Below are 19,153 nucleotides of genomic sequence, written 5' to 3' on the forward strand. Positions count from 1 at the left end.
TGATCTCTCTTTTTCTTTTACTCTGACTTGTGCCTACTTGCAGCTCTTAGCACTTCAGGGGGTAATAATTATCTTACTGACTTCCATCTCTTACATCATGTCATCAAATTCTCTAATTCTGAATCTTATCAGTGTTTGCCACAGCCAATCAGTTCCTCTGCCGGATATGACTTCCTGACACAAGGTTCTCCAGTGACCTATTTTTCATTTTCAATCTATAGATGGCTTTGACATCAGTTACAAATACGTAAATTAAAAATTACAAGCTTATAAATTCTGACAACATATGCAGAAAGATAATAGGTAACAAAAACCAGAACAAAAAACATTAGAATTCGATTTTACAAATCAAAAGTGATACATGGAAATGACTTATGCATTCCAAAAATTGACAAGCGAACAATACTCAATTATCTGAAATGAGAGTTATTAGAACAATGACAGTATGGAAAGGGTCAAAGACTCGGGAAGAGTAATTTAGAGGAGAGTGAACATTCATAGGCCCAGAAATAATTTCAAAACATCATCTGAAACTTGAGAAGGCAGAATTTAGGAATGAGTAGCAAAAGATCACTGTCTAAAATGAAAAGGTAGAAACCAGAAAACTTAAGTGTCTCAGCAAAACTAGGTTGGGCTCCACAGGCAACAGATATTTGCCTATATGCTGAAGTAGTATAACAGATCCCCTGTCATAAGCCCTAACACATGTTCACTATCTGCATTCAAAAATAAAGCTTCAAATTTCAAAAACACAAATATCAACAGAATTCATGGTCAGTTCAATCATATGTGGAATATCAAGTATTAACAGTGGTTTCTTCCTTTTTTCTGAATAATGGTGAGAGAGAAGAATGCATATAGGAAACATTATGCAATTGGTTCCTCTATTCTTTGTCAGTTCATTTCAGAGATCGGCTAACTAGGTGCATATCCCATAGCCAAGTAAGACATTCCTAGTCTCCTCCTTCAACTTTACATATAAATGAAACTAGTCTTCTATTCACTGTAGTACTAAAAATGCAGTATTAAGATAATGCAGGGAAGGACACTGTTTGGATCAATGAGAAAAAGTCTACACAGTTAAAGAACTACAGATTTGATAAACCAGGGCTGCTAGATCACAATTAAGAGAAATATGCAAGCTGAAGCATTATGTATAGCTAGCTCATACTCAAACTCCCCTAATGACCTGAAGAGGCAATTTACGAACAGCAAAGCTGGTTATAACATTTTCTGGTAATTTGGCTTGGCTGGCATGTAGCAAAACTCCGTACAAAGAAAATAATTATTATTGCTATGTGTAAGCATATATCCTTTGCTTGAAGCATAGAGTATGAAATGCTTCTCTCTCAGTGTGTATAATGAGTGCAATGGTTTTCTAGATTTTACTCTAACAACAAATTGCAACCCTGGTTTAACACATTTCTACAATGATGACTTCCTACCTGGGTTTCCGACCAGGTACATTTCTGCCGAAGTTTACCACAGAAAATAAACAACATGAGTCAAAATAGAGAAACTGCACAACAAGAATTAGTAATACACAATTTTTACAGAACATCTGAATAACTATTAGCAAGCAATACTCTACATATACTTTATATTTCAAAATATGCACAAATCTGTTTACAATTCATATCAAAATCAAGTCTTAAATAGAAACCAATGATGTTGCAGATATATGTTATTTCTAAGTGGCCTCAACTTCTAGGCAGTAACTGGTCATCAGCATGCCGTCGCTGAACCTACCATTCCAAAATTTGATCCAAATTCATAAACAAGCTATTTCGAAACAACATACTACAAGTATGATCATTTACTTTATTTCTCTCACCATTTTCCTCTGGTGAATCCTTCCCAGGTTAATGAAATAACATATATACAAATGCTTTTTATATTATTGTTATTTTTTTTTACTGCTCTTCTATAAATTGTTGGTAACCTGTTTTTGTGTCGTTATATTCAGGAAAATACATGAAAATTACCTGCCATGATTATCACTTGCTCTACAGAGCACATACTTTATTTGTTATGTTTGCACCAAGCGTAGTGAAACAGGGGTTATCAAGCTGAACACACATTTCTGAACATGAGGTGGAAATAACCATCCTGTTATCCTAATTTAGGTTTTCTACAGTTTCTCTCCCCCCCATGAACCATGGACCTTGCCGTTGGTGGGGAGGCTTGCGTGCCTCAACGATACAGATAGCCGTACCGTAGGTGCAACCACAACGGAGGGGTATCTGTTGAGAGGCCAGACAAACGTGTGGTTCCTGAAGAGGGGCAGCAGCCTTTTCAGTAGTTGCAGGGGCAACAGTCTGGATGATTGACTGATCTGGCCTTGTAACACTAACCAAAATGGCCTTGCTGTTCTGGTACTGCGAACGGCTGAAAGCAAGGGGAAACTACAGCCGTAATTTTTCCCGAGGGGATGCAGCTTTACTGTATGATTAAATGATGATGGCGTCCTCTTGGGTAAAACATTCCGGAGGTAAAATAGTCCCCCATTCGGATCTCCGAGCGGGGACTACTCAAGAGGACGTCGTTATCAGGAAAAAGAAAACTGGCATTCTACGGATTGGAGCATGGAATGTCAGAACCCTTAATCGGGCAGGTAAATTAGAAAATTTAAAAAGGGAAATGGATAGGTTAAAATGGTTCAAATGGCTCTGAGCACTATGGGACTTAACATCTGAGATCATCAGTCCCCTAGAACTTAGAACTACTGAAACCTAACTAACCTAAGGACATCACACACATCCATGCCCGAGGCAGGATTCGAACCTGCGACCGTAGCGGTCTCGCGGTCCCAGACTGAAGCGCCTAGAACCGCTGGGCCAAAACGGCCGGCTGGATAGGTTAAAGTTAGATATAGTGGGAATTAGTGAAGTTCGGTGGCAGGAGGAACAGGACTTTTGGTCCGGTGAATACAGGGTTATAAATACAAAAGCAAATAGGGGTAATGCAGGTGTAGGTTTAATAATGAATAAAAAAAAATAGGAGTGTGAGTAAGCTGCTACAAACAGCATAGTGAACGCATTATTGTGGCCAAGATAGATACGAAGCCCACGCCTACTACAGTAGTACAAGTTTATATGCCAACTAGCTATGCAGATGATGAAGAAATTGATGAAATGTATGATGAGATAAAAGAAATTTTTCAGGTAGTGAAGGGAGACGAAAATTTAATAGTCATGGGTGACTGGAATTCGACAGTAGGAAAAGGGAGAGAAAGGAAACATAGTGGGTGAATATGGATTGGGCGAGAGAAATGAAAGAGGAAGCCGTCTGTTAGAATTTTGCACAGAGCATAACTTAATCATAGTTAACACTTGGTTCAAGAATCATAAAAAAAGGTTGTATACATGGAAGAACCCTGGAGATACTAAAAGGTATCAGATAGATTATATAATGGTAAGACAGAGATTTAGGAACCAGGTTTTAAATTGTAAGACATTTCCAGGGGCAGATGTGGACTCTGACCACAATCTATTGGTTATGAAATGTAGATTAAAACTGAAGAAACTGCAAAAAGGTGGGAATTTAAGGAGATGGGACCTGGATAAACTGAAAGAACCAGAGGTAGTACAGAGTTTCAGGGAGAGCATAAGGGAACAATTGACAAGAATGGGGGAAAGAAATACAGTAGAAGAAGAATGGGTAGCTTTGAGGGATGAAATAGTGAAGGCAGCAGAGGATCAAATAGGTAAAAAGACGAGGGCTAGTAGAAATCCTTGGGTAACAGAAAAAATATTGAATTTAATTGATGAAAGGAGAAAATATAAAAATGCAGTAAATGAAGCAGGCAAAAAGGAATAGAAACGTCTCAAAAATAAGATAGACAGGAAGTGCAAAATGGCTAAGCAGGGATGGCTAGAGGACAAGTGTAAGGATGTAGAAGCTTATCACACTAGGGGTAAAATAGATACTGCTTACAGGAAAATTAAAGAGACCTTCGGAGAAAAGAGAACCACTTGCATGAATATCAAGTGCTTAGATGGAAACCCAGTTCTAACCAAAGAAGGGAAAGCAGAAAGGTGGAAGAAGTATATAGAGGGTCTATACAAGGGCGACGTAGTTGAGGACAATATTATGGAAATGGGAGAGGATGTAGATGAAGATGAAATGGGAGATATGATACTGCGTAAAGAGTTTGACAGAGCACTGAAAGACCTGAGTCGAAACAAGGCCCCGGGAGTAGACAACATTCCATTAGAACTACTGATGGCCTTGGGAGAGACAGTCATGACAAAACTCTACCATCTGGTGAGCAAGATGTATGAGACAGGCGAAATACCCACAGACTTCAAGAAGAATATAATAATTCCAATCCCAAAGAAAGCAGGTGTTGACAGATGTGAAAATTATCGAACAATCAGTTTAATAAGTCACAGCTGCAAAATACTAACGCGAATTCTTTACAGACGAATGGAAAAACTGATAGAAGCCGACCTCGGGGAAGATCAGTTTGGATTCCGTAGAAATGTTGGAACACGTGAGGCAATACTGACCCTACGACTTATCTTAGAAGAAAGATTAAGGAAAGGCAAACCTACGTTTCTAGCAATTGTAGACTTAGGGAAAGCTTTTGACAATGTTGATTGGAATACTCTCTTTCAAATTCTGAAGGTGGCAGGGGTAAAATACAGGGAGCGAAAGGCTATTTACAATTTGTACAGAAAGCAGAAGGCAGTTATAAGAGTCGAGGGGCTTGAAAGGGAAGCAGTGGTTGGGAAGGGAGTGAGACAGGGTTGTAGCCTATCCCCGATGTTACTCAATCTGTATATTGAGCAAGCAATAAAGGAAACAAAAGAAAAATTTGGAGTAGGTATTAAAATCCATGGAGAAGAAATAAAAACTTTAAGGTTCGCCGATGACATTGTAATTCTGTCAGAGACAGCAAAGGACTTGGAAGAGCAGTTGAACGGAATGGACAGTGTCTTGAAAGGAGGGTATAAGATGAACATCAACAAAAGCAAAACGAGGATAATGGAATGTAGTCGAATTAAGTCGGGTGATGCTGAGGGAATTACATTAGGAGATGAGACACTTAAAGTAGTAAAGGAGTTTTGCTATTTGGGGAGCAAAATAACTGATGATGGTCGAAGTAGAGAGGATATAAAATGTAGACTGGCAATGGCAAGGAAAGCATTTCTGAAGAAGAAAAATTTGTTAACATCGAGTATAGATTTAAGTATCAGGAAGTCGTTTCTGAAAGTATTTGTATGGAGTGTAGCCATGTATGGAAGTGAAACATGGACGATAACCAGTTTGGACAAGAAGAGAATAGAAGCTTTCGAAATGTGGTGGTACAGAAGAATGCTGAAGATTAGATGGATAGATCACATAACGAATGAGGAGGTATTGAATAGAATTGGGGAGAAGAGGAGCTTGTGGCACAACTTGACTAGAAGGAGGGATCGGTTGGTAGGACATGTTCTGAGGCATCGAGGGATCACCAATTTAGTATTGGAGGGCAGTGTGGAGGGTAAAAATCGTAGAGGGAGACCAAGAGATGAATACACTAAGCCAGATTCAGAAGGATGTAGGCTGCAGTAGGTACTGGGAGATGAAGAAGCTTGCACAGGATAGAGTAGCATGGAGAGCTGCATCAAACCAGTCTCAGGACTGAAGACAACAACAACAACAACAACAACAACAACAACAACAGTTTCTCTAACCTAATTATGTAAATGCTAGGAGGATTCCTTTGATAAAAGCACAGTCTATTACTTTCCCCATCCTTGTCCAACTGAGCTACTGATCTATTGCTAAAGAGACTGTTTATGAGATGGTCAAATCTTTCAGTATTTTTTAGATTTTCACACTCCTTTTGATGTGCATTTTGTGTGTGAGTGATGTAATTTTTCTGATTTAGGGAAAGGAGTTTTGTATGTACATTCAAACAAATATACATATCTGAGATGAACACTGAAATTCTAAAACAATTAATTTGATATAACAAAGACATTTCTGATCTTTTCCGTGAATTATAGAAATAAGTTATATTTATAAAAGCTTTTAAACGAGTATCACGATGTGATAGAATCAAGTAATGTACCCAAACACCAATAATTATCATTTACTATTAATGATACCTCCACTAACTGATTCACATTATAAATTTATTAATTTACGCACATACTGATTACCAGCGAGATGGCATTTTGTGAGGAAACAAAATCTGAAAAGAATCATTTCATTTTGTGAAGACCTTATTTTTAATCATCTCTGAGAACTCACTGAAAATGTACCACGTTAAAAATTGATCACTGGTAAGCATACCTCATATTTCTTAACTGAAACTAATAAGCTTATTAACTGACCATTATTCTGAAAATTAGTTCTGAACTGCATATGAAATGTGCTTCAACTCAAAACGAAGATACAAACTACTTATAAAAGACAACTCTTATAATAGTTATTTTATGAGAAATAACCCACTAAGTTATAAATTTACCTACATTAAGAAGCCAAGCAAACTAAGAAAAGAAGTCTGTTTTAACTGGTATTACATTTCACACAAAAGAGATAATAAGTTAATCAACACTAAAAAGTTGCAGTCAATTTTTTCCTCACACATGCATTAATGTTTTTTACATGATTATCACACAAACTAGCATCTTCTGTGCTTTCAATTAAATGATGGAATAATTTACCTCGACTTATCGGAACGAGTTCGAGGAGCCTGAGCAGGAGAAGATTTTCGCCGAACACTTCAAAGAAAGCAGCAGAAACAGAGACAAACCATTACAGATGCATGGAGAAATCACAAATTGATAAAAAAAGATTAGAAAGTCAACAATTTGGAGTACTTACGCAGTAGGTTCTGTTTTCCTTTTGACACTGTTCCAAGCAAGCCAAACAGAAAGAATTTAGAGTTGCTTAATAACAGTATAGAATATTTCAGTAACCTCTACATCAACAAGATAAAACTTCTCAATTTAAAAATTGTTCTTGCAATAAAAGAATATTATGGAATAGTGTGATTATTGTCGCAAGAAAGTTTTTTTCCACGACTATGATGTTTGCCTTGCCAATTGCACATTAAGTCAGTACATAATATAATTAATACGAACGTTGGATGGCCTGTACACTTCTAACCACCATGTAACTACAGGAACTGAGTAGATGAAAAATTTTATGAATTTTATATGAAATTTGTGTCACAGTATGAAAATAATGTCAATGAGCTAATTAAAAATTTTATTAAAAAGGAATGGATAAACCCATGGATCACTCAAGAAAAAATATTTGCACATGGAAAAGGGAACGTTATTTAACACTTCGGAGACTGAGCCTGTTCGCAGTTCGAGCCACATCACTGTGTTCAAAAGAACACGCCGAAGTATTGCTCGGGCCACAATTTTCTCGACACGAGGCACCTGTTGCTTGAAAACTGGACTCATTTCACATGAGAATAATGTACAGAGGTCTCGTTACCTGTTCCTTGACAGGTGCTGCCTTCTGCTGGCAATTTCTATAATTATTTCGAAACGAACATTAGTGAATGGAACAGCTGCTGTCATGAATTACTGAGCCAATATATGATCACATTGACACAATTTCGTGCATGCAACTGCTAGGTTTTGCAGTAGTCACATGTCAGTAACACTTTAAAAAATGGTATAAATGGCTGGTGTTCTTAAACCAATATTCCTCTTTGGGCAGTCTTCAGATTGTTAAGAGCTATCCCAAATTAAACTGTTAAAAACTGCTCTAGTACATTTAAAAAAGCTACACAGCAGTCCAGAAATTCACACACTAAATCAGAAGAAATAAATCAGATTGCAAATTACACCATGAATGATAATAAATAATTCTTTTGAAACTTTCTGGCAGTTTGTGTCTGACAAACTTGAACTCAGGACCTTCGTCTTTCGCGATCAAGTTCTCTACCAACTGAACTACCCAAGCTCAACTCACTATCTGTCCTCACAGATTTCTTTCTGCCAGTACCTAATTTCCTACCTCATTATGGAAACAATTTTTTTTTTCTTATTGTGTGTATACAGTACAGTAGGGAGAATACGTGATTAATCTTGAAGGATACACAGGATTCAAAATTTAGTTCACACTGCTGCCACCTTTGGCTGCACCAATGGTTCTAATCTGGCTTGGCATTAAGTCAATCTGGTTGTGAGCTGGGATGATATATAGGTGCTTCAATTCTATCTCAGAGTTGATCAATCTTAGTGCCTAGCGACGGCAGGCTACCAGTCTCTCAGCAACCCATCAGCAGACATTTTCAACAGACGACTGATCTGGAGAACATGCTGGCCAGTGTTACAGACCCTCTATACTAAGGTAGGCCAGGCCAGCACGAGTAACATGTGATCTTGTGTTATCTTGTTAAAATGTAATGTCATAGAGGCTTCAAAGATCAGGAACAACCACTGGTCTTAATTCATCAGAAATACAGGGTGGCACAGGCAGTATCCCTAACTCTGAAGGTTTATTTTTAAAAAAGATGGAAGAACAAAACTATGTAAGGGGTGTTCAATATGTAATGCAACACATTTTTTTTCTGAAAGTGGGTTGGTTTTATTGAGGATTGCAATACATCATATTATTCCCCACTGTTTTGGCTACAAAGCCCTATTTGTCAACGTAATATCTGTTCAATGCAATGGCCTATGCCACCTTACCGGAAGGGCTTGTACACCTGCACAGAACCACTCTACTGGTCAACATCTGAGCCAACATCTTGCTGCATCAATAACATCCCAATCAACCATGTACTGCTTCCTGCAGAGAGCATCCTTCATTGGACCAAGTAGACAGGAGACTGAAGGTGCAAGATCTGGGCTGTAGGGTGGATGAGGAAGAACACTCAAAGTTGTGTGTGCTCCTCTGTGGTGCACAGACTTGTGTGAGGTCTTGCAATGTCATGGTGAAGGAAGTTAGTTTGCGTTTTTGTAGCAACAAACATGTTGAAGTAGTTTCTTCAATTTCCTGAGGATACTACGATACACTTCAAATTTGATGATGAACAATGAGAGAGGACATCAAACAGAATAACCCACTCAGAGTCCCAGAAGACTACTGCTATGACTTTACCAGTTGAGGGTGCGGTTTTGAACTTTTCCTTCAGAGGAGAGCACTGCAAGGATTGCCATTTTGTTTTGGGTTTGAAATGATGAACTCATGTTTCACTGCTTGTGATTATGTTCAACAGAAAATTGTCATGATCAGACTCTTAACACGCAAGCAATTCACACAAATGGTCCTTCGTTGCTCTCTATGATCTTCTGTAAGGCAACGGGCACATATCTTCAGCTATTCCAACCGGTGGACAGCACCACTAACAGATGTCCAGTTGAAAAACAAGATGTTTTAGTGTGGTCTGTTGATCACCTCGAATGAGTGTGTCAACACATTTCAACACTGCAAGAGTCATAGCCGTACACGGTCAGCCTGCGCACAGGAGATCGACAGGTTGGGGCAATCTTGTTGCTATGATGACAGATGCCTTGTCAAATGCTTTTGTTCACTGCCAGGTCTCCCTAGACGTTCTGCAAGTGCATATGAATATCTTTGATGTTATGGTTTCCCACCAAAAGAAACTGAATGACAACTTTGCTTCGAGTGCACCTCCATTACAGATGCCATTTTGAAGGCCACATATAGTACCACCATCAACTGGAACTTCATGAAACTACAGGGGCTCGAACAGGAATATTCCACAAAGTTAATTTCAAGAGGTTTTAAACAACTGTTCTTGCATGTCTTGTTCCTCTCTGTTAATGCACTGCTGCAGCCATTCTGCCTAACTTTGTGAAGCATCTGCTGCAGAATGCAGTCTACTTCTAGGTTTGTAGAGTCCTTCGTCGACTTTTATACACCTCACTCTGAAGGTATCCCCATGAAAAGTAGTCACACAGAGTTAAATCCAGTGAGTGCCCAGAACATGGAATGTCACCAAACCAGGAGATCAAGCACTGGGGGAAGATTTCCCTCAAAACAGTAACTGAATTTCTAGCACCGCACTGCTAAAACCATGCTAGTGCCAAATTGATTTGCTGAAGCTGTGGTTCAAAACAAATCTTGAATCATGTCAACATATGCTCAGAACTGATGGTAAAGCCCTGGTAATTTTCAAAAAATTAATGCCTACATTAGCGATAGCACACCAAACTGTCACTATCACTGTGCAGAGGTTTCTTGTGAATTGCTCCATTGTTCTCACCTCTCCAATAATGCATATTCTAAATACACATCTACAGCTATACTCTGGAAACCACTGTGAGGTGCATGGCAGAGGGTACATATCATTATATGGGTTATCAGGTTTTCTACCCATTCCATTCATGTAGTAATTTCACTTTTCCCACATGTTGAGATTCCTATCTGGAGTTTCCATTGTTTGATTTTGCCGAACAGCTTTTCTTCCATCCTACAACCCTATGACTTTTCCTTTGTTACTATTCTCTATCACATTACTCTTCTCAGTGTCTGTTCTCTCTCTCTTCTTTCTTGTGTTTTTTCACCACCCTCCAAAACCGCACCTACTTCTGAGCCACACTGTATCAATGATCGACTGCATACAACACAGGCTTTGTGACCAGGCAAGTTGTTGATGCAGCATCTGATGCCCAGATTCTTGCCTCAGATAGGTGTAACAACTTGGATCCTCGACATAACCCAGCCCCCTTTCCTCTCTTCCCTTATCGCAAAACACACACACACACACACACACACACACACACACACACACACAAGCCCAATTCATTCCTTTTCTTACATGTTTCTGTACATTTTTAATGTATTTGTGTATATTTTTACGTGGTTTCACTCATTTTAGTGTATCTGAGATTTTTATGCATCTTTTCTCTTACTCAGCTCCTCTCTCACCCATGACGACCTAATTTGCCCATTTCCATGTCATTCCAGTTTCTTTACACCATTCATGCCACAAGGGACCCCTGCTCCATCTTTCTGCACCAGTTCAGAAAAGAATCCATTTCCCTGGCTAAAGCCCAGTCCCACATCCTATTTCTTGAATGCTGCCTAAACTATAGAATCCTCCCAAATGCCCCAACCATAAGAATTCCTTTCTCTGGACCCTACCCCTCCTTTCACCTTTTCAGATTCCACCAGTCCTTGACTCTTGTAAACCTGGTACTGCAAAAACACATCTCCGTAACACAGGAATTCCAGAAACACCTCTGCTCCCTCTGCATTATACTGCTACTGTAAAGTCTCTGCTTCATACATCATGTTTCTGAAATTGAGTCCTTTGTTCTCCAACATCTGGAGGAGCATTCCAGACACCACCTCCATAAGTTATGCAACCTGCTGACATCCAACTGCCACCTGAGGGCACCACTTTCCCATCCCTATCCTATCACAGTGTTCCTCCTTGTCCACCCCCCACAGCACCTAATACCTGTCTAACTGAACTTTTCAACATGACACACCTCCCAAAACTCCCTACCAACACCCTACCAAATTCAGACCCAAAACATTCCTGTAACAATGTTGTTCTTAACCTCCCAATCAAATCCCTCAGCTCCACAGAAGTTTCAGTACTATCCAAAGGTCTCATCTTTAGCCCTACACCCAAATATAACCATGCTGGAATTGTCAAAGGCTTATTGTCCTCCTCCCAACCCCTGCAATGGAAACACTTCTTTGCTGCCAATCACTTTGCCTAATTCCAGCAATGAACCTTGCCTCTCCCACTTCATACCACTACCCAACCACCCACTCGTCACCTTCCAGGAATTCCTTCTTCCAACTTAGCCTCATCATCCTTCCCCAGGTCCCTTCCTCAGAACACCAACCCTTCAACAGAAGAAAGATTAGCCATACACAACCTCAACAATAATCCACACCTAATCATCCTACCAGCAGACCAAGGTTCCATCACTGTTATGAAGTGCAGTGACTACATGGTGGAAAGCTTCCACCAATTATCTGACTCCTCCAACTATAAACTCTGTCAGAGTGATCCCATCAACCTACAATCCCTGCTTAAAGCCTTAGGCCCTTCCCAGAACCTCTCCCCTAAATCCATTTCCCTCTTCACCACTATGACAGCCTGCAATCCCACCTTCTACATGCTCCCCAAAATCCACAAACCCAACAATCCCGGACACCTCCTTGTGGCTGGTTATCGTGCCCCCATTAAAAGAATTTTGGTCCTCATTGATCAACACCTCCACCCAATTGCTTGTAATTTAGCCTCCTACATCAAAGATACCAACCACTTCCTTCACCAACTATCCACCATCCTCAGCCCTTTACCTCCTGGATCCCTACTTGTCACTGTTAATGCCCCCTCCCTATACACCAACATCCCTCATGCCCATGGTCTTATTGCTATTGAACACTACCTTTCCCAATGTCCTTCAGACTCCAAACCACTACCTCATTCCTTATAAACCCTACTAATTTTATCCTAACACACAACTACTTCTCCTTTGAAGGGAAGGTATACAAACAAGTCTGTGGCACACTCGTGGGTACCCACATAGCACCATCTTAGGAGCCATCTAGAGGAGACCTTCCTTGTCTCTCAAAATGCCAACTCCTAGCCTGGTTCTGGTTCATTAATGATATCTTCATGATCTGGACTCTTGGCCAAGACACCCTATCTTCATTCCTGCACACCTCTCCCACCTGCTTCACCTAGTCCTCTCAACCCAGTGTGCCACCTTCCTAGACATTGACCCCCTTCTCTCTGATGGCTCGATCCGCACCTCTGTCCACATTAAACCCACCAACCATCAACAGTACCTGCATTTTGACAGCTGTCGTCCCTTCCACACCAAAAAGTCTCTCCTATACAACCTGACCACCTGGGGATGGTGTATCTTCAGTGGCAAGAACTCCCTTGCCCAGTATGCTGAGGTTCTCACCAAGATCTTCACAGGCAGGCACCATCCCCCGCACAAACTGATCTCCCGTGCCATTTCCCCTCACACCCGCTACGCTCCCAACACCCCTACAAACCCGCCACAAAGGACTGCCTCCTTTATCACCCAATACCAGCCCAGACTGGAGTAACTGAACCACACCATTCACCTGGCTTTGATTACCTATCATCATGTCCTGAAATGAAGGACATCCTACTCAAGATCCTTCCCATCCCTTCTAAAGTGGCATTCCACCATCCAACCAACCTCCAAAACATCTTAGTTCACCTCTATGCCACTACCAAACCCAACCCCTTGCCATAATGATCATCATGGGTTCCAACACACCTCCCTCGGCCACACCTGGCGTTACTTCTACATCTGATGATGACTCTCCATTCAAGATAACATGCTGCATCCTTCCTACCAAAAATTCCTCAATCAAGTCACAAATTTCACTTGATACTCCATATGATCGTGCTTGGGGCAATAAGCGTAGATGTAGTACTAAGTCAAATGCTTTCTGGAAATCGAGAAAAACTCCATCTACTTGACTGCATTGACCCAAAGCTTTCAGTATGTCATGAGGGAAAAGTACGAGTTGGGTTTCACATGATCTGCTTTTTAACACATCCAGAAAAGTGGAAGTGAGAACAAAACAAATATATCTTTAGTCAAGTTCTGAACCAACATTTCATTTCACATGCCTGTAGCAGATACTGCCAGTCCCAGTGGACAGTTCTTAAACAATGACCATCTCGTATAGATGGAAGTGAAGGTCTTCCTAGAGAATCTAACACGCAATACAGTTGGGAAGTGCTAGGGCAGAAATGCTTGTGAGCAGAATGCTTAGGAGACGGCATAATAGGGATCGATGACCTCAGCAAAAAAAAAAAAAAAAAAAAAAAAAAGTGACATCCTTAACTGCTCTATGTTTCCTGTAGTTTGACCAGTCCTCTGTGGTCCAACTCTCTTGCACAACAGCACCACAAACACAGAAGTTCCCCACCCATAAAAAATCCATTTCAGTCAGGATGATGATAGTGATCATGTGTTCACAGGGACTGAACAACAGGATCATCAGTCCCTCCTTATCATACGATAAACACACAAAAATAGGGGTCCATGGATGCTCAAACTGTATTAGTAAGTCAAAGAGTTTAAAAGGGTGTGACTGGTAAAAGAAAATAGAGGTAACCCAAAAGCATCTTACACACCAGGGTCTAAAGGCACAACAAGGTGAGAGGGGAAGAAAGTAACCTGCAGTTGCTTGCTGAGTACCTGCCACAAGGGGAGGCTCTCACCCCACAACCACTGCTAACACTGGAAGTGGAGAGTATTATAGGTTAGAGTATAATCTGCTCTTGCTCAGGAAATGCAAAACTATGTTAGTGGCTGTCACGTCATCCACAAGCATCTGAGGTAGTGAGATAGGCAAACAAAGACCTTGCCGCAGATTGGCCAGCAGGGCACTATTGTCAAAAGATTACTGCAGCTGCAGTGAGGGGGATCCTCCTGACGCAGAAGGAACTCGTGGGTGAGGATCGTGTGGTTGCTGCATAGTCAACACAACACAATGGCATCTTTTGGAAAGGCCTGTAAAGATGTCTACCATATCTTAGTTGACCCTTTAATCGCTCTCAACTCGTTTTGGGTTGTAGTAGCCTGCCATTCCAGTTCCCAGAGCCTCAAAATATTGTGTTGAAGTTGTAATCTTAAATCTGAGCATGGCATCCCAACGTTAAGCTGATCTCCTGTAGTTGCGACTTTAGCTAAGGGATTGGCGAGTTTATTTCTTGGAATGGTATCCACATGAAGGTCACTGTCTTTCCAGAGCTGCAGAGGTCAGCCAGTAGGTCCTGGAAATTGGCAGCCAAAATATTTTTGGGATAGCACAGTGTTATGCCTTTTAAGTAACTGATGTCCGCCTCGATAGCCGAGTGGTCAGCGCGACGGAATGCCATGCTAAGGGGCCCGGGTTCGATTCCCGGCTGGGTCGGAGAATTTTCTCCGCTCAGGGACAGGGTGTTGTGTTGTCTGTGGCATCAAATTGAAAGACTTGCACCACATGACCAGTCTACCAGATGGGAGGCCCTAGCCACACGACATTTCATTCATTTCAGTAACTGATGGAATCGCTACAGATCAGAAAGTTTGTCAGGGCCTGGGATTTGATATACCACAAAGCCTGAGAGACAGCAACCAATTCTGCAATGTATACAATGTAGGTACTTGGCAGAGAGTGCTTCTCATGCAAAAGTGTAATGGACCCTGTCATTGACTTTCAGTCCATCTGTGTAGATGCATACAGAATGTAGAATAATCGTGGAGGATTGAAAGATACATGTGTCTGAGAAGGGTAGAATCAGCATCCTTCTTGTGGCCACAAAAGAGGTCCATTATTATCAAAGGACATGGTAAAGCTCACAGGGGATGTTGAGAGGGAGGTCTAGCAACCAACAGAGGCTGTTGGGGGTCCTTCAGTATAATATCGAGTCAGATCCCAGCTGGTTTTCCCAGTTTTGGATGATGCACAAACAGTCTGAACTGCTGGTTGTGAAACAGAGTTTAGTGACATGGGTGGGTAGGCATCTGACAGATTGTGACCGCGTAACTTGCCAAAAGCTGCTGCTATCCAACCCGCAGGGATGGGACAATGGCTACCATCAGGAGGCTGCCAACAGAGCTCATACGGAAAGCCCCCATAGCGAATTGCACACCAGTGTGGTGAACAGGGTCCAGCAAGCTCAGTACAGACCTTGCTGCCAATCCATAGGCAACACATCCATAGCCCAAGCAGGATAAAATCAGCACTTCGCAAAATCCCAGAAGAACGGTGCAATCTGTGCCCCATGCAGAGTGATTAAAAAAAGGAGAGCATTCAACTTCTTCACGCAAGTTGCCTTGAGCCGGCAGACATGCAGCTTGCTTGTGGTCAAATAAAATACCTAAGAATTGGAGAGTTTCAATGACCAAGATAAATTTCTAGGTGTGGGTGCACAGTCCGGATTAGTTTTGGTTTTGTTTTGCTTTAGGGCGCAAAAAACAACTGGGGTCATACGCACCCAAGTCTATAGAACATGGAGACAGAGAGGAGTTAAAAAACTGACTGTACGTCAGTCCCAATTGACATAAGAGAAGGCAGCTAAAAACAGAGACGTGGAGAAAACACTAGAAAAGACACCATACAGAAACAGACTTCAAAACCTAAAAATTAAATGACCTTCACCATATTGTTTTGGCAGATAAAAAGGAAAACGCAGTCGAGAGCCCGCATGTCATTTGCTAAACTGGACGATAACTCCGACGGCAAACCCAAGCGGGGACGTAAATGGTAAAAAAAAAAAATGGGCATTCCGTCAGGAAGTGGAGGACCGTTAAAACTTGTGTGCAAAGTGGTGGGGTAGCATCACTTATCAAATGATGATGGCTAAAAAGGCAGTGCCCAATACGCAGCTGTTGGGAGAGGCTTAAAAGGCCGGAGCTTATTCCCGTGAAGGGAGGACCATTGGCGACACCAAAGGGACACCACCACCTGACAAGACAACAACATAGAGATCATCTGAGGGAATATAGGAACTAGCGGACTGAGGTATGAGGACTGCAGCCTTGGCAGCAGACCGACATGACCAGGAACCCAAATTCACCACAGTGGCTCCACAAACAGTGAGCAAGTGACAGCTTTCCTGGATCCACTGCACTAAGGAATGGGTGCTGTACAGCATACATAGGCTTTGAAGGGCACAGAGCAAGTCTGAGCAGAGGACACAACTGAATAGTCTGTGTCGCCAGATGTACTCTGTGGCCTGATACAGTGCAATGAGCTCTGCTGTAAATAATGAGCAGAGTGCCGGAAACTGATATCGAAAGACATGGGTGCCATTGATGAAGGCACACCTGACCCCAAGGTCAGTCCGAGAGCCATCAGTGTATACAAAGGTACTATCACGAAGTTCCATGCGAAGGTCATGAAACTGAAGGCAATAGAGCGAGGCTGGAGTAGTGTCTTTAGGAAGTGAATGAAGAACAAGGTTAACATGGGCCACTTCATGAACCCAAGATGGTGAAGGGCTCACACACACTGGGAAAGCTGCAGGTAGTGTAAAGTTAAGCTGCCAAAGCAAATGCTAAAGGAAGACTCCAGGAGGTAAGAGAGACGAGGGACACACCCCATACTGGCGATCAAAGGAATCATCGAAGGAGGAGGCATAGGATGGGTGGCCACTCTTGGCAGACAAATGGTATGCGTACCTGCTGAGCAGAAAGTCACAGTGGTAGGACAGTGGTAGTTCAGCAGCTTAAGCATACAGACTCTCAACCAGGCTAGTGTAAAAGGTGCTAGTGGCCAAAAATGCTAGATGGTGGATAGTGCTGAGATGGTGTAAGAGGGATGGACATGACGACACATAAACAAAGAACATATAGTCTAGTTTCGAACAGATAAGGGACCAGTACAAACCGAGGAGGGCGGTTCGATCACCACCCCAGGAAGTACCACTGAGGACACGTAGGACATTGAGAAGACACGTACAGTGGGCTGACTGGTAAGACACATGGGAGGACCAAGAGTGTTCCCTATCGAGCATGAGCCCCAGCAATTTCATAGTTTCAACGAATGGAAGGGAAACAGGCCCAAGATGTAAAGATGGTGGAAGAAACCAACTGCATCGCCAGAAATTCATACAGACAGTTTTGCCAGTGGAAAAACTGTAAGCCATTGTCAATGCTCCATGAGTGAAGACGATCAAGACATCGCTGGAGATGCCACTCAGTGGGACAGGTCCAAGGAGAACTGCAACAGATGGCAAAATCGTCAGCAAGAAGGGAGCCGGGGATGCCTGGGGGGCGAGACAGGCCATTTTACGGTTAATGGCAATAGCAAATAGGACGACGCCCAGGACAGAACCCTGAGGGCACACCGTTTTCCTGGATGAAGGTGTACGACAAGGCAGAACCAACACATACCTTGAAAGATCTGCCATTTAAAAATTCCTAAAGGAAACAGGGCAGGTGGCCATGGAAGTCCCACGTGAAAAGAGTTCGGAGGATACGAGTTCTCTCATATGCCTTCTCCAAATTGAAAAACATGGCCACAGTCTGAGATTTCCGCAGAAAACCATTTATGACATGGGTGGACAAAGTCACAACTGCAGAACGCCGTGCTCAAAACCCACACTGTGCATTCGTTAGTACATTGCAAGACTTCACAAGGGGGCGCACCTGCCTTAGGTGACTGTTCACACCACCTGAACACCTCGCAGAGGGACCAATCAGCAATTTGAGAAGGTTGCAGCTCAGGCAATCACCCCTCCCTGGGCCTGGCCTGTACCAGGGGGTGCGTGCGAACCCTACCTGTCGACCTGGTGCTGGGAATTACGCGTTAACCAGTCACCTGTTATGGGTCAGACACGTGGGCCGGTCTTCAGGAGTGCACAGGGAGGAAGATCAAAAGGAACCTCAAACGCTGAAGCAGAGGAACGAAAAAAAAAAAAAGAAAAAAAAGGAAAAAAAAAAAAAAAAACAAGAGGCGAGACTGTTCTTATATCAGTGACAGACAACACAGAACATTCCCAATAACACTCCAGACACGTTCCCCAAGGGAGGGGAAGGAGAATATCGAAAGGATAGACATGCAGCATGGAAGGGAAAACATGCTCGGAAGGGAGAAGATGCTGCAAAGGCTGGGGCCCCATGGTAGCCAAAGAGTGGCGAGTCCCCTGGGGGAGTTGGGGGGGGGGGGGGGGTCACATTCTGGAGCTGATAAAAATCCATAACTCACGATTTTGTGGAAGAAAAATGATATCAGTGATTCAGGACACAGCCATGGACTCCCCAGACAGCCTCCTGAAATTGGTGCTCTGTGGTACACAATGATGCAGAGGGAAAGTACAGGCAATGACCATCCACATACAGTGACAAAGAAACTGTCATGCCCACTACATTTACAACTGCATTGATGGCGATAGCAAAAAGCATTATGTTCAGAACCCATCCCTGAGGGACTCCAGTTTCCCGTGCATATTGGTTGCTGAGAGTCTAATCGATACAAACCTGAAAAAAAAAAATCGGAGAGTTAGGAAATTCTGGATAAAAATGAGTAAACTGCCATGGACACTCCTCTCATGGAGTGTAAATAGGATGTGATGTTGACAGTTGGTATCGTATGCCTTCTTTATGTCAAAGAACACAGCAATCAGGTGTTGGCAATGTGCATAAGTACTGCGGATTCCAAACAAACCAGATGAAATGTGAAGGACCAGAAAACCCAAAAGCAGCTTTGGAATCTTGATATA

General features: G+C 42.2%; 1 protein-coding gene across 2 annotated transcripts in view; it reads right to left on the reverse strand.

Annotated features, from left to right (window-relative positions):
• Positions 1–19,153, reverse strand: part of LOC126253428 (dynactin subunit 1) — a 146,647-nt gene that overhangs the window by 118,657 nt on the left and 8,837 nt on the right. For both annotated transcript variants that reach the window (XM_049954760.1, XM_049954761.1), the window contains exons 4-5: positions 6,820–6,846; positions 6,660–6,716 (exon numbers count right to left, since the gene is read on the reverse strand). In XM_049954760.1, the coding sequence (XP_049810717.1) occupies positions 6,660–6,716; positions 6,820–6,846 (84 nt within the window). The remainder of the gene's footprint in view (positions 1–6,659; positions 6,717–6,819; positions 6,847–19,153) is intronic.

This window comes from Schistocerca nitens, chromosome 4 (genome assembly GCF_023898315.1).
Source record: "Schistocerca nitens isolate TAMUIC-IGC-003100 chromosome 4, iqSchNite1.1, whole genome shotgun sequence".
In the NCBI taxonomy this organism is placed as follows: Eukaryota; Metazoa; Arthropoda; class Insecta; order Orthoptera; family Acrididae; genus Schistocerca; species Schistocerca nitens.